Genomic DNA, 15,497 nt, shown 5'->3' with positions numbered 1-15,497 from the left:
AAGGGTTTGTATTGATTCCTCAGAGCTCCCGTTTGAAGTAAGACTGATTTTAGGTATGTCCATGTCGAAAGCTGTTGGAAGGGAACACAATTTGGATCTGTCGATTATTCACTGATGTTTATTGATCTGCTCTTTTTTTCACTCCAGTAGTAATCTTTCCATTTCCACTCTTGTTGATGTTCTTAAAACCACGCACACTGATTTTGCTTTTTTGTGCACCTTTTGTCGCACGCAGGCAGTAGGTCAGTGATACTTTCCAGCGCTGACCCAATTTAAAGGCTTTTAATGGGTGATTATTTCTCGGAAAAATTGAATGTAAATCCAAAAAAGTATCAGCTGGCTCTTCATTTGTGTTTGAAAGTGGTTCTAGAGATGAGTTGGGAGGGAATGCCACCTAGATTAAGATTTCCAATATGTTATATCCATTGTCTAGGAAAGTTCAATCTATTTGTGAACATGAGCTACTCTCTCTCAAAGCCAGAAACCACAGTAAATCTCAGACTTGTGATGCCATCAGGTATCGTCTGGAGCTGCTCCGTAAGCAGTGAATGGGAGGCTGATTTTGTGGACCAACAGAATGTTTGTTTTCTTTTTATATATATCCAAATTAGCTTTATACTTGTGTTGTGTCTCAGTTCTGACACAGAAAATGTTCCCATATACCCAGAACATTCCTGTGTGCTCTTAGTGTCATCTAGAACATCTCCCTAATTCACTGCCTATGGAGCAGCACCAGACTCTATACTTGATGACACCACAAATTTGGGTTTTAGCTCCCTAGTTTATGGATTTTAGAGAGAGTTGCTTATATTTACTAATATTTTTTGACTGTCAGAAGCAGGAATAGCATCTAAATATTGAAAGTGGGCATCGTTTCCCTTTAAGTTTATGAGATGTATTGATGCTTGTAGACATCCAGGCAATTTTAACCTAACAATTAGTTAGTCTCATTAGTGAGACATAAAACCCCCCTCATCATTAATTTAAAAGTTAAGTGGACATCTTTCAGTTTTGACCACTTACGTCATTACGACTTCTACAAGCGTCAGAGATGGACTGACGTCCCTATACATCTTCAACCCCCTCATACTCTATACCACACACACACACACACACACACACACACACACACCAAACCATCAAAAAGCTGATCAATTCGGATTGGTCTTTTTTTCCTTCTCCTGCATTAAGACGGATCATCATCCGCCCACCTCAACTCTGATTTGACGAACGTCCTGGGTCACGATAACGTCGCCCAGTCAGCCTATATAAGCAACAGAAAGTTTTCCAAACACCCAGCAAAATCTCAAGTCAACCTCTGATCAACAACAGACGAGAAAAAGCGCCGTCGTCCTTTTGCGTAAAAAGTGCCAAGACGTTTGCAGACATGGAGAGGTCAGTCAGGTTTGCCGTGGTGTGCGTCGGTGTGTCTCTGCTCATCTCCTGCCATCCAGTCGAAGCTTGGTACAAGCAGTCGACCGGGCCCAGTTACTACTCGGTGGGTCGTGCCTCCGGTTTGCTGTCCGGTATCAGGAGGTCGCCTTACGTCCGGAGGTCCGAGTCTGAGGAGACGCTGATGGAGAGCGGGGAGACGGCAGGTAACAACGTGATTCCAGAGACTAACAGGCAGATCTCCATACTGAAAAGCATGGTAAGTACAGTTAAGTTACTATAACAGGGGCTTCTGTTGATTTTACACTGACGATAAAATGAAGAAGAGATGCGCGTAAAAGTTGCTTTCCTTTCAGCACCACAGCAGCCACATTTATAGCGATACTTAAATACTGAAACTTACAAATAAAGCAAGTAAACAAGAGATCAGAAGCACATTTGTTATCCTTAAGACGACTGAACAAACTTTTAGGGGCAAAATCGTGCGTAAAGGCGCAAACCAGCGAGTGCTGCAGGTCAAACCACAGCCAGAAGCATTAAAACACTGTGACAAGACGGTCATTGACAAGGTAATTTAAGTAATGTTCGAAATTTTAAGTCGTTATGATCTCCCAACAACTCCAACTTAAAGGCAAAAATATAGGAAGAATGAAAACATGGGATTTGTCTAATAAGCGACTGTTATACATTTGTCTTATTGCGGCAATAGTCTGCTCTTATTGCTGCAAAACGACACAGTGCCACTTGATGTTAAAGGTAAATGAAATAAGAGCCACTGAGGTTAGATTGAGAAGATTTAGTTCTACAGAAATGTGTCATTGTACCGGTTTTCCCATTAACTTTAATTTCTCTCATTGCTTAATTTCACCTCCTGCAGGCCATCTGCGTAAAGGACATCTCTCCAAACCTGAAGAGCTGCGAGCTGCTGCGGGACGGGACGGGCACCTTCCAGTGCAAGGCGGACGTCTTCCTCACCCTGGACTCCCTGGACTGCCTGTCCGCGTGAGTCCCGGCCGGACCGGCGGAGACGGTCCTGGTCCTCCGCCGAGCCCCGGGTGCGCTTCTCTGGAAACGAAATATGAAGGAAAGGAATGGGGGGTGGATGAGTGTGTGTGGGGTGACGGCGCAGAGGAAAACCTGATCACTGTCGATGATGGACCGCTGCAGACTCTGAATGTCCTCTTATTAAACAAAAACTCATTGTTCAGTTTTGCTTTGGTTGTGTAGACAGGAGTATAAAAGAGAAAAAAAAAACAGTGCGAGAGATGTTAGTTGAAACCACATTCTTTCCAGATGACTTCCTGTCTTTACTGTTGAACCCCTGACATGTACCCTTCGTTGCCAAAATGTATTAAATGTCCAGACAATTGACTGCAGAGCAGATTTCCTGGAAATTACTTTTATTTATTTTATCTATTAAAATGAACAAACACTGGTAACCTGTTGTGTGGCTCAAATTTGTCTGTGAATATTCAACTAGTGGGGGAATGAAAAAGGAAAATAATTGATCCACCACCGCCTTGATTTGCACCCTTCACCAGTCTTCATGGTCTTCTTTAAAGAAGATGAAGTATGATGTGAAAATACAGTCATCAGCCTATCACATTTATTTTGTATTGCAGGTTTAGAACACACAGTACAAACCATAAAATAAGTGTGAGGACATCAGCTATGAGACTTACAGAGTAAAGATACAGTATGAAATACACCCTGAAAGTTGGGGGATAAAAAACATGAAGGGAAAATTGACATTTCATACACGTACTGTAGGAGGCTTTTAAATTACTTGACAGCAAAACCACTTCATCATAAGGCACTTGGGGGTGTTTTTCTCTTTTCTTTCACCTTCAGTATGCATATCAGAGCCTATCAGTCATTACCAGATCTTGTTTATTACTGGAGTCAGAGAGGAGCCGGTGTGATCGCATCATCACTTGCTCAGGGGAGCCTTCAGAGACCCCAGCGGAGTTAATGCCACACACATCACATATAGGAAGCATCATCCTGCTTGACAAATCAGGGTTTATGAGTTTATGTGCGTGTGTCACAGAATAAAACAATAATCATCAGAGGCGGAAGGAAGGAAATTAAACACAAGTTGGAGGCTTCAGGGATGTTTCTCCACATATATTCTTTTTTCTAATATGAAGTAGCATCATCGCTGACTGGTGAGAGTCAGGGGAACGAGTTCAAGCACAGATTACAGTGAACAGGAGTGATTTCAGCTCAGGACGAGTAAACACAACAGAGGTGCTTTTACAGTGATCACCGCCTCATTAGGAGGGTGTGACGCACACAGGATGTGCACAGACGGGGTGATGGATGAGAGGAGAGAACACACCGTGGTATGCATGAGTGAACCCCTGCACAGAGGAAGTAACGGACAAACAGTAAATCCTCACTCCCTCTGTGTCCTGCCCACACACACACACACACACACACACACACACACAGCGGAAGAGATGGGCAAATAAATGGTGTGTCTATTCAAGTCCTAAAAAAGGCAACCCCACCATTCATAGTCTGATTTATAGTACAGTACAAAAATATAAATGCCCACTACTCTCAACACAGGGTTTCAAAAGTCAATGTTTTAGGGCTCAACCCCGAGACAAAGGATCAGCATGGTGGTCCTTCTCCTTTACTGATGTTTGACAGAGTTTTTCTACATGAAATCAAGCATCACAGAGGATGCAAACAACAGCGGAGCTCCCAGGCTGCACCTTCGGAGAGCAGGCAGTCTTCATGTCTTTTAAAATGACTCATCCAAAGGTTGACAGCAGCGACCGTCCGGTGAAGACTCAGATCCCCTCCGGCAGTTAAAGGAGTGACACAGCCTCAAGGTTCTCTTTGATTATTGTGTCCATGACCACCTGGAAGACGACCTGGATGTTGGAGGTGTCGGTCGCCGTGGTGAAGTGGTGGTAGATGAGTTTGCTAGGAGTGGTGTTGAGTGAGACAAAGTTGGCGGCGATGAAGCGGGCAGACGAGTCCACATCGCAGTCTGCACCTGGAGGAGAAATGAGGAGGGGGATAAATCAAACATTACAGAGAAACATCTGCCTCCTTTCCACAGAAAACTGAAAAGGTCTGTCTCTAAGATGAGTATTAGACATATGAATCCCAGCCTGGTACACCAGGGAAGACGGTGAAGCAGCTCAGCTAGTTTGACAAAATAGAAATTTCAATTCACATATTTGTGTTTAGGTAAAAAATAAACACACAAATAGGATTAGAAATTCTTGTGAGGCTGATCTGTAGTACAGTTTCTGTCACAGTAACCGGAGCAGGAGCAGCATCACATCAACCTGAGTCGCCTGTCACACCCTCACATCATGTAAGTCATTATAACGAGAGACTTTATCACAATGACTCAGTATCTCACAAATGACTTTATATCTCAAAATAACAAGTCACTATTTTTCGATAAGTAATTATTTTGAGATAGTTTCATACTAAGTCATTATTTCAATATATTAAGTGAATATTTTGTGATACTAATTCATTATCTTGAGGTAAGTCATTTAAAAGTTACTAAATATTTTGAGAAAGATTCTCATTTTCAGATACTATCATTATTCTGAGACACTAAGTCAGCATGCTGAGATACTAAGTCCTTATTTTGAGATACTAAATCATTAGTTTGAGAAAAGTAAGTCATTATTTTGAGATAACGGAGTGATTGTTCTAAAAAAAAAAAATTAAAAAAATGTCATTATATCAAGATACCAAGTCATATATTAAAAGATCCTAAGTCAATGTTTAGTAATACTACATCATTATTTTGAGGTAGGTCATGAAAAAACCTGATTCTCATTATGTTTGAAAACTATTTTGAAATAAGCAAGTCAAAATTTAAGAGTTTCTCATAATTTTGATAAAGATTCCCATTTTCAGATACTATCTCATTATTTTGAGACACTAAGTCAGTGTTTGAGATAGTCAAGTCATTATTTTGAAGAGAGTTCTTATTATGTTGTGAAACTAAGTCATTATTTTGAGATAACTGAGTCACTGTTCTTAAAAATTTCTCATTATATCAAGATACCAAGTCATGATTCCAAGACACTATGTCAATATTAAAAGATACTACATCATGTTTAGAAATACTAATTCATTATCTTGCAATACTAAGTCATTATTTTGAGGTTAGTCATTAAAAAAACATATTCTCATTATGTTTAAAAGCGAAGTCATTCTTTTAAGGTAAGTAATTCTTTTTTTAAGAAAGTTTCTCATAATTTTGAAAGATTCCTATTTTCAGATACAACCTCATTATTATGAGACACTAAGTCAGTATTTTGAGATAAGTCAGTCCATATTTTGAAAAGGTTTTTATTATGTTGCCACAAGTCCTTATTTTGAGATATTACGCCATTATTTTAAGATAACTGAGTCATTGTTCTGAAAAAATTCACATTATATCGAGGTAGCAAGTCATGATTCCAAGACACTGTCAATATTTCAAAATACTAAGTCATGAATATGAGAAAGTCTCTAATTTTCAGATACTATGTCATTATTTTATGATACTAAAACATTATTTTGAAATAAATTCTCATGGTGTTGCGATACTAAGTCATTATTTTAAGAAAAGCAAGTCCTTCTTTTGAGATAATCGAGTCATTATTTTAAGGTTTCTCACTATCAAAATACAAGCTCATGATTCAGAGTCACCATGTCATTATTTTGAGATACTAACATTATGTTGCAATACTAGTCATTATTTTGAGACACCAAGTCATTAATTTGAGAAAGTTATTCATTTTTTGATATATGTCATTTCGAGATACTCATCGTTTTGAAAAAGTTTTCATTATATTGAGAGTCAATATTATTTTGATAAAGTTTGTTACTGTAAAGAGACACTAAGCCATTATTTTGAGATAAGTTAGTCATTATTTCAAAAAAGTCTCATTACATTAAGACACCAAGTCATTATTTTGGAAAACAAAGTCATCATTTTCAGATACTATCTCATTATTTTGAGTAGGTTTCTTATTACAATGACGTACAGGATCTTTTCTTTTCAGCACATTGTGGGCTTCTGCAGTTAATACTGATGTTTCAATGCATACATAACATTTTTCTATTGAAGCTGGTTTATTTATGTTAGATACACTTAAGAAGTTAATTCCAGTGGTTTTCTACAGTCTTTGTAGGTTGTAAAATATTGGACAATTTTAAGTTACTTAATGTACTTTGATGAAACTACTAACAACTCAGACATCTGAAATATGACAAGGTCTCAGCCACACAGTACCTGAGTAAATGTACTTAGTTACAACCACTGATACCGAGCAAGCAGAGAAGGTGAAATGGAAACCTGAAAGTAACAGATAAATGATTCAAACATCAACTTCTGCTGCTCGCAGTGATAGAGATAGTTAATAGGAATGCAAACTGAGCAGAAGCACTGAAAGAAAGAGAACAGTCCATTTTTATGATCATGTATTAAAACATTGTTGAAAAATATCCACTTTTATATAATAATAGTATTATATATCACCCAGTTCAACATTAATCCACATGACCAAAGTAAGAACATGGCGGGTTGTTGTTGGTGAAGGTGTACATGAGCTCATCTGATAGAACTGTGGGGGAACACCAAATGAAAAAGGTCGGGAGCTGATGAATTAGACGAGTCATCATATCTGAAGTCAGTATGAAATAGACGCTTGCTCTGCTGGCTGATGCCAATCCCAAGAGTTTTAGCATTTATATTGACATTTGCATGAGAGCAGAGAGGGCACAGCCCCTGTTGAGCCCGCTGGGACGTGGGGAGCGAAACGCTGAGCGGATACAAAAATCTAAAAATAATATAACAGTAATAACACAGTCAGTGTAAGGCCCTAGACAGTGCACACTGGTCCGTCCTTTTAATGTTATTGGCTTTTTATAGCTGACGTGGTAATTTATTTTTTTATATTCAATAACCACCAGGATATTGTAGCTTAATAGTATCTCTGGATGTTGTAAACAGTCACATCTTTAACTGGGTCAGTTTGCAATGACATATCTGGATCTTTGCTTTGTGTGATTAAGTGATTAATTAATTATTTTTTAAATATCAGGTTCATGTTCAAGATGCTCAACACAAATGGCTCATTGTGTATAAAGAATTTTGGCTTGTAGATGTTTGGTGAAAACCTAAATTACTAGCATAAACTGTCTCATGAAGAGGAAGGATGAGATTAAAGTCTATTTCATGATGTATTGTTCATTACATGATGATAACAGTCACACTTTTTAGTAAAATGTCTTTTCCTGATGGGTTCCTCTGGATGGATAATTATGAGGAACATAACCTTTGTTTTAGGAAGAAACCTTTTTTGTGGCAGAAGGAAAAACACATTTGTTTGCAATATATATTCCCTGGTCACTTTATTAGGTACACCTATACAATTGAATGCAATCCAAATGTGATATGTGTGTATTCACATTTCCATAGTTACACCTTAGTTTGAGAAGAAAAGCGCCGCTGATTACTGTTCCTGTTCCTGTCGTCACATTTCTACAATTAACTACAGTTGTGCATAAGTACAGTAACTACAGTGAACTTGGCAATATTTGGATTTTAAAGTGTATGGCATTTATTCCGCCAAGGCCAAATGCACTGTCTTTCACTGTTAACAGAAGAGAAAAATAATTTATGTATGTGCCCTGTTAGTGTGATTTGCTCCAACGTGTAATGGGTTCTTACTTTGCCCGTGCTACACTTTTCCACCAAGTTTCATAAACATCAGGCCAGTAGGTTGTTTGATAATCCTGCCGACAGACAAACACACTGAACCGAAAACAAAACCAGTCCTACCTTTATACTGAGGCATGTATAACCGCAGATGTCTCCCAGAGTGTAAAATCTTGTCTTGAAAAAGGTCTATCTTGTTCATGAATAAAATCTGCAATAAAAAAACACAAGAAACCATCAGCTGAGAGCACGAGAAGCTCATCACAAGTCAGAGGCGTCGTCCTCTGAGGAAATGGAAAATCAATCGTTAGGATATTAAGACAAAAGAAAATGACTTGGTGAGAGCAATAACTAACCAAAAACAATGAAACCAATAAATCCGTTTTTAGAGTCACATTCATTGTCACTTTACAGATATTTACCTAAAACGTGAAAATCAATAGCTGGGTTGATACCAGCATGGGGTGATGATGGCGGATCAATGACCTCCCTCTTCTCATCAGTGTGCAATCAATCACTCACATAGTCTCCGGTGCCGGCACTCAACAAGCTCAACTACTTCTTTCATTAATCTCTGTCTTTCTTTCTTTTTTATTTACTACCTCTAATCTCAACTTGTGCTCTGCAGCCACCGCATTTCACACGTACTTCTGGCTTTGTAGTCGACCAATTAAAACTACGACCAAGTTTTAAGCTTGCATAAAACAAACCCGCAAAAAAAAGAAGATAATAACGAGGGAAGGATGGATGGTGGCGCAGATTTTCAATGAACAGGACACAGAGCGACACCTGGGTGTGTAATTATCACTGACCAGCCACAGTGAAGAGTTAATTGAGGTGGAGGTTACAAATTTCCCTCCCACGTTAAAAAGGTATCATTAAACACTTTTGTTTAATGAGCCTGTTGGCCATGTTAACGTGCAGGCCCACACACAACTCTGCACATAAACACGTCACACACATTTAATTGCCCATTTGGCTCTAATGAAGCCTTAAATAAAAAAAGCTTTGTGGTTATAAATAAAGAATCATTTACTAATAGAGATACTTTGGTGTAACTGCTACTGTCTTGTTAAGATCTTTCAGATTGTGACGAAACACCAACTGTAAATGACTCATCCTCACACTCTCAATATATCCAGACTGAAAACTGAGCCTTTGTTTGCTCAGAAATTGGAGTTTTCTTTCTACACAGGCTCCTCAAAAGTGTTAAAAACTGAGCTCACTGTGACAGCCTTCTGGAAAAGTTGCAGAAAACGCAGCAGACTAAACAGCAGGTGACTCTCGTGTCAATTTGCAGTGACTTGTGTTTTAAGTGGGCTTTAAATGCGAGTTAAGTGGAATAAATTGAACAAGCTCGTTACACGCTCGTTTTAATGTGATCATTTACCGGAAACAAGAATGGAAAAACACAGACAGGGGGAAAATGTCGCCTCACCAAAGCCCACCCTAATTACAACTCCCTGTTTAATTACGAGTGACAGAGGACTCGGAGACAAAGGGCCGGGGCCAGGCCCTGTGTGTGTGTGTGGAAACTGCATTTATCAAACACATTAGTGTTATTCTTGTCTCATGGTGTCATAGAGAACAAGAATGGAAAAACACAGACATGGGGAAAATTTAGCCTAACCAAAGCCCACCCTAATTACAACTCCCTGTTTAATTACGAGTGACAGAGGACTCGGAGACAAAGGGCCGGGGCCAGGCCCTGTGTGTGTGTGTGGAAACTGCATTTATCAAACACATTAGTGTTATTCTTGTCTCATGGTGTCATAGAGAACAAATAGGAGCTACAAAGAGAGGTTGCTTGCGTCGCCTCTACTCGTCCATGTTTTCCGTCCACAAACTGAATTGTCAGGCTGAACTCTGGTTCCCTCCCACTTCAGCCAGACCCTTTTGTCCTGTGACATTTAAATAAAGCTATAGCCACATCTCAGGGTGAGTGGTGGATAATTCAACAATAGCAGAAGTTTCAACTTCGAAACAACTAGTCTGTATTTCACATATTGGATTAGTAGATAAAGGAGACAGATCAAAAAGTCGCGACGCAACAAGCTGACCGTCGGTCAATGATGGGCCATCGGTGAGTGTCTTTCACCCCGGTTTTGCAGGGTTTGCTGCACCGTTAGCTCTAGTCGGCCCTTACTGGCTTTTTCTTGGCCTATTTGGCAATTTGCATCACTGTTGCAGATTGAAATCATTCTGTTTAGCAGTTCAGCCCAGTGGACAAGAAGAGAAACAAAAGTGAGGAAAGCAAACAAAACACTGAAGTCAAGAGTCTGTGGATATTCTCATTTATCCAGGTCAATTCCATATTTGGCAACAATTAAATCGTAGGCAACTGGACTTTGATTTTGTCTAGAAGACGTTTCACCTCTTATCCAAGCGGCTTCATCAGTTCTCAACGCATCGGTCTGACTAGTCCTCACTAGTCTGACGTCGTCAAAACGAAACGTCTTCTAGACAAAATCAAAGTCCAGTTGCCTACGATTTAATTGTTGACAAATACTGAAGTCAAGAGTGTTTGAGATTGAAACAAACAGACTATGTTTTTAGCCATTGAGCTTCCTTGTGTTGTTGTTCAAGCGCAGGTTAAATATTATTAGTTTTGCTTTCAACAGCAGGTTGTCTTGTTAATGTGCTAACTGGCTAAGTGGCGTCTTGAATCCATGGTATCGATCTTTTGGTTTCCCTATTTGAATGACGAATACAGACTGTGCCTGGGCCTTGTTTTTGTGTGCCACAAACTGAAGTTTGACTTCAGTTTGTAAAATTACCCAGATCTTCTACATCGATGGCCCAATAGAGCAGGTGAGACATTCACTGGCAGAGCAGCTTATCTCTGGTTTTGCGCTTTGGTAACTTGATAAAATGATTTAATTGTGTGACTTTTCTAGAAGAAAAATTGTTATTGGACTGAATGGATCAGATATTAATGCAAGTGCAAAGAGTCATAACCCTGATGCTCAAAGAAATGCATCAACTGATATACAGACGTTACTTTCACAATGTAAGTCTATGGGAAAAGGTATTTTTGGACTACATGACATCATGACAGACACTTAAGTTGTAATTCTATGTTTGGCCACTATGTCAAATTGGCTTTAAAGCCCGGCACTAACAATCTCAGATTTTTCCTTTTAGCACCATCACCAGGTCAAAACGTTAATCTATGCAATTGTTTTGTTTACGATTAAATACCTGTTAAACTAATGTATTTCCCATCAGCCTCGGCTGTATTTGTGTCTGGTGCTTATTGGCAAATTAGCAGGCCAACACACCAAACTGAGACAGTGAGGATGGTTTGTTTTAAGGCATCTGCTCTTAAGTACAGGGTGGCACATGAAATAAACTCTCACAGCTTTGGTGCAGATTGAAGAAATATTAGCCTGGTGAGGCACCAGTGTGAGTTAGAAATGACTGAACAGAGCGTGCGTGATACACACATATACACACATATACACATAATTGTTGCACTTTCACAACCACTTTATGATTCCTCCATTAACAAAGACTCCCGTGAAACTCCATATTTGTGAATAAATTTTCTTTTATAGTGTCACTTATTGTAACTCAGGAAACCATTTTTCTGCAAATTACCAGGAAGCAATTCTCTGAGAGTTAAAGTTCTCTTAGATTACATCTGTTTTACTACATCTTTTCTCCTGAGGAAGAGGGACGTGACTAATGAATATCTCACCATGGATGTGCTGCGGAAGAAAATGTTGTTGCAGATGGAGGAGAAGAGCTTCATGCTCTCCTGAAGACGATTCTGCAGAGAGAAGACAATGACACCATCAGGCAGCTGCAGAGGAGCAAACACTTTTGTCATTTTTAAAACTTGGTCTGAGAGGATGGGGCGTAATCTGATTGGTTGAGACTTAACAAGTTGTCTCAAGCTGTTTTGTCTGGAGACATGAACATTTGTGAGGGGGGTGACTGAGTGCAGCCTGTACCACGGAGGGATCTTCAACCAGAGTCATGTCATAACCGCTGAGAGACACCACAAACAGCACCGCCCTGACGTCCTCGAAACAAGCAATCCACTTCCTCCGTTCAGTTCTCTGGCCTCCAACGTCGTACATCCTACACACAAAGAGACGAGACAACAAGAAAGTTTGACAGGTGCCCAAAGAAAGAAGAAAGGTGGATAAGTGAGGAATTGAAGGTGTGTGTGTGTGTGTGTGTGTGTGTGTGTGAAGGGGTGTGCATTGGCAAGAAACTAATGATACGATACATACCACCTCAATATACTGTGATAAATTGCATTTTATAAAGTCCAACTTTAGGAAAACTATCAATGCTAGTAGTCTGCCCCTTATGACTCTGCCTGTGTCATACACCCGTCTTCTTTGTGTTTACACTAACAGTTATGTTGGAGTGTGGAGTGAGATGGCTGAAGACAGATTACAACACTGAAGGATATAGTGATTGGGTGTTTAAACCATGGATGTATAAAGAGAGCCCTGTCCATTCCTGTTAAAGTTGCTCAGAGGTGCATGAGGCCAAAAAAGTTTGACTTCCCAGGTATAAATTTAACCAGATCTTGTGTACCCAGGGCCCATAGAGCAAGTGCTCTGCAGACTAGGGATGCACACGATTAGTTGTCTAAACGATTAAACGTCCGACCCCAGAAATATGAGTCGGTTAAACCAATCAGTGTTTTATTAAGGCCGCTTTACTGTCATGCAACCGCCCACCACTAGTAGGGGCTACACAGCTGTCAGACAGCAGTTCCCCTCCCTGTGGTAATGCTCGAGTAGACTGGAGTTTTAAAACAGCACGGTGGGAAATTGGAGAGATGTCCTCTCGCAAAACCAGCGCCATTTGGCAGTACTTTGATCTAGAAACAAAGTGGCATGCAGACTGTGTCGGAAAAACTAGCATATAATGGCTCGATCAGAGCAATGCACAACCACATTCAACTCAGATAATTTGCAGGGTTTACATTCATTCACTGCATGGCGCAAAATGCCTCTAATTTCAGCTGAAATTTAATTATAATTTAGATGTTGTTTTATTAACTTTAAAGTGAATTATTATCATTGTTGTCAGATAATCTGCAAGGTTCATTGTGCCCCACATTTCAGAGACAGTTTGTTCATTTTAGATGTTATTTTAGTGGTTAACTTTTGGCTGAGTTGCCGTCATGTTCACCAGCGTTGTTTTTGGGGGCAACACAAATTGCATGTAAGCTAGTAATAACAAAGTGATACTGATACATTATCACAAAATATGATATTGTATTACTCTAGTTTATCAATATTTTCTTACAGCCCTGGTCAAAGTGCAAAGAAAGGAAGAGAAAGATTTGCAAAACAAACCAAAAAAAAAGAAAGAAAAAGCAAGGGGGCGCCCACGAGCTCCACCTGGTAGAACAGATGCCCCATTTACAAAGGCTGTGTCCTTGCTACAGCGGCCATGGGTTCAATTCCATCCCATGGCCCCCTGCTGCATATCACCTCCCCCAACCACATCACATCTGTCCCATCAAATTAAAGCAAAATGCCTGCAAAAATATATCTTTAAAAAAAAAAGAAAGTGAAAAAGATTATATCTTTAACAACATAAAGACAAGCAGAACTCTCTGCAACGTTCTGTTGGTGACACATTATCTTTTTGACTTAAACCAGTATTCATTAATTTTTTTCATTAATTTATTCTTTGCTAGTGTAATATAGTTGATACAGCAAGTAGCCTATACTAGCAAATAGCTGTTTAGTGACACATCCAGCAGGCACAGAGCAACTTTTGCATTCATGTGGAGCAGTGAATTGAGATTTCAGTCACTCATCAGTCACTGATAATTTGTGTCCTCACCGACAGCTGCAGAGTGGCACGACTGTAATTTTCACATTTATCAAATGGGACACATTTGATTGTTTGATTGCCCATTGCATGTTCACTCAATGGGATTGTAGTGTCCATGCAATGGGCAGAATTCATAAGAGCATTATATAGTGCATAACTTTCACACTTAGAATTTGAACTTTAAAGTACAGTGCACTACCAAGTGAATAGGGAGTGTCTGAGAATGCAGCCTTGATTATTCTTATTAGTACAAACTCTGATGGCCTCATAAAATTTACAGCATATCTCTGCTCGACGAGCTGACCTGGGCGCTCAGGAGACATTTTGTAATGTCATTGCAGAAAAAAAACAAAGGTGTAATTAATAGCAATAATGTAGCTGCATCCTATTTAGGTGTGCCACATTCAGTGCCTTGTACTGTGCATACTGGCTCACTGGTCTGACTTAGTTGGACACTTGAAAAGAAATGAGCCAGTGTTAATGTCATTAACTACACCTGTGCTTTTACCGCTATGACAAGTCAAAATGTCAGCTTTGAAACAGGGCTCAGTGTCATGAACCCTGCCTGTGACAAAAATGGGAGATGCCAGAGGAATTTGAATTAATAATTTGTTCAACAAACCAAAACAAATATTCAAGATGTAGAGAAGAAAAGTCAAGAAACAACAAAGGGAGAAAGAAATAAGAGAGATTCACACTGTGATCTGGGCCCAGGTGCTATTGATTTAGCAGGGTGACACACTCCAATCAGAGACCTTCAAGAGCGTCAACACACACACCACACACACACACACACACACACACACACAGCAGTGACTCACACCACAGAGAAGTCATTTTGTCCATTTGCTCTTACATATGACAATTTCTGAACTCCTTTTATTACTCAGGTAGCAGCACAGCAAAAGATGTTCTTTGCTCTTATTTTTGGGGCAAGAGTGTTCTAATATTACATGTGGATGACTTTTGAAAATTATGGGGGGAGAAAGTCTGTTTTTCTCTACAATATATATATATGTCATTCATCAGACAGCACTGTATTTAAGTTATATTCATTCGTGTGTGTATGTGTGTATGTGTGTGTGTGTGTGTGTGTGTGTGTGTGTGTGTGCGCGTGTCAGTATGTCACATGAAATCTCATTGTGACTGACATGTCCTTTATCAGGATTCAATTTCCAGTGGAAAAGTGTACGTCTGTGCTCTCTCTGTGTTCATGACCTTCCATACTGATGGTACAGCCGACTCTGGCACTGATGGGTACCTCTAATCAATGACAGATTGTATTGGTTTTGGTTTAAGGTCAGATATTCCTAAAATATGCGATTTTCCATCCCTCTCTCTCTCTTGCACACACACACTAAGAGGAGCGCGACGCACGTCTCCGCAGACTGGGCTCCCTCCTTTTTCAATTTTCATCAAGACAATCACAACATTTTCGCCGAGACAATCACGACACGGCAGCACAAAAAAGCGTAAAGGTCAATGTTCTCCAAAAGTGTGAGAGAGAAAAACACAACAGGATTAAGAGCAGAGAAACACAGAGAGTAACACAGATCAGTTTGTCTCACTTCGCACATTTTCAAAGCCAGATGTGCCATCTCCT

General features: G+C 39.7%; 2 protein-coding genes across 3 annotated transcripts in view; one reads left to right on the top strand and one right to left on the bottom strand.

Annotated features, from left to right (window-relative positions):
- The first annotated feature begins 358 nt into the window (after positions 1 to 358).
- On the top strand, positions 359 to 2,834 carry npb (neuropeptide B). The gene is made up of 2 exons (XM_049569070.1): positions 359 to 1,651; positions 2,270 to 2,834. Exons 1-2 carry the CDS (start codon positions 1,388 to 1,390, stop codon positions 2,396 to 2,398), a joined length of 393 nt encoding a protein of 130 aa, XP_049425027.1. The 5' UTR covers positions 359 to 1,387; the 3' UTR covers positions 2,399 to 2,834.
- A 142-nt stretch (positions 2,835 to 2,976) lies between these two features.
- The window catches only part of gnav1 (guanine nucleotide binding protein (G protein) alpha v1), a 41,723-nt gene continuing 29,202 nt past the window's right edge, over positions 2,977 to 15,497 (bottom strand). For both annotated transcript variants that reach the window (XM_049569059.1, XM_049569051.1), the window contains 4 exons: positions 12,040 to 12,169; positions 11,784 to 11,855; positions 8,207 to 8,294; positions 2,977 to 4,402 (listed from right to left, as the gene is read on the bottom strand). In XM_049569059.1, the coding sequence (XP_049425016.1) occupies positions 4,212 to 4,402; positions 8,207 to 8,294; positions 11,784 to 11,855; positions 12,040 to 12,169 (481 nt within the window). In that variant the 3' untranslated portion in view covers positions 2,977 to 4,211. The remainder of the gene's footprint in view (positions 4,403 to 8,206; positions 8,295 to 11,783; positions 11,856 to 12,039; positions 12,170 to 15,497) is intronic.

The sequence above is a fragment of the Epinephelus fuscoguttatus genome, linkage group LG3 (assembly GCF_011397635.1).
Source record: "Epinephelus fuscoguttatus linkage group LG3, E.fuscoguttatus.final_Chr_v1".
Lineage (NCBI taxonomy): Eukaryota > Metazoa > Chordata > Actinopteri > Perciformes > Serranidae > Epinephelus > Epinephelus fuscoguttatus.
The sequence above is the reverse complement of the archived record's forward strand: the minus strand, read 5'-3'. Positions and strand labels throughout refer to the sequence as shown.

What these genes read in the sequence shown, in the direction of transcription:
- npb (XM_049569070.1), top strand. Translation starts at nt 1,388, where the DNA reads ATGGAGAGGTCAGTCAGGTTTGCCGTGGTGTGCGTCGGTGTGTCTCTG. An exon ending in TCTCCATACTGAAAAGCATG is followed by an intron (nt 1,652 to 2,269) that starts GTAAGTACAGTT and finishes CACCTCCTGCAG; the next exon opens with GCCATCTGCGTAAAGGACAT.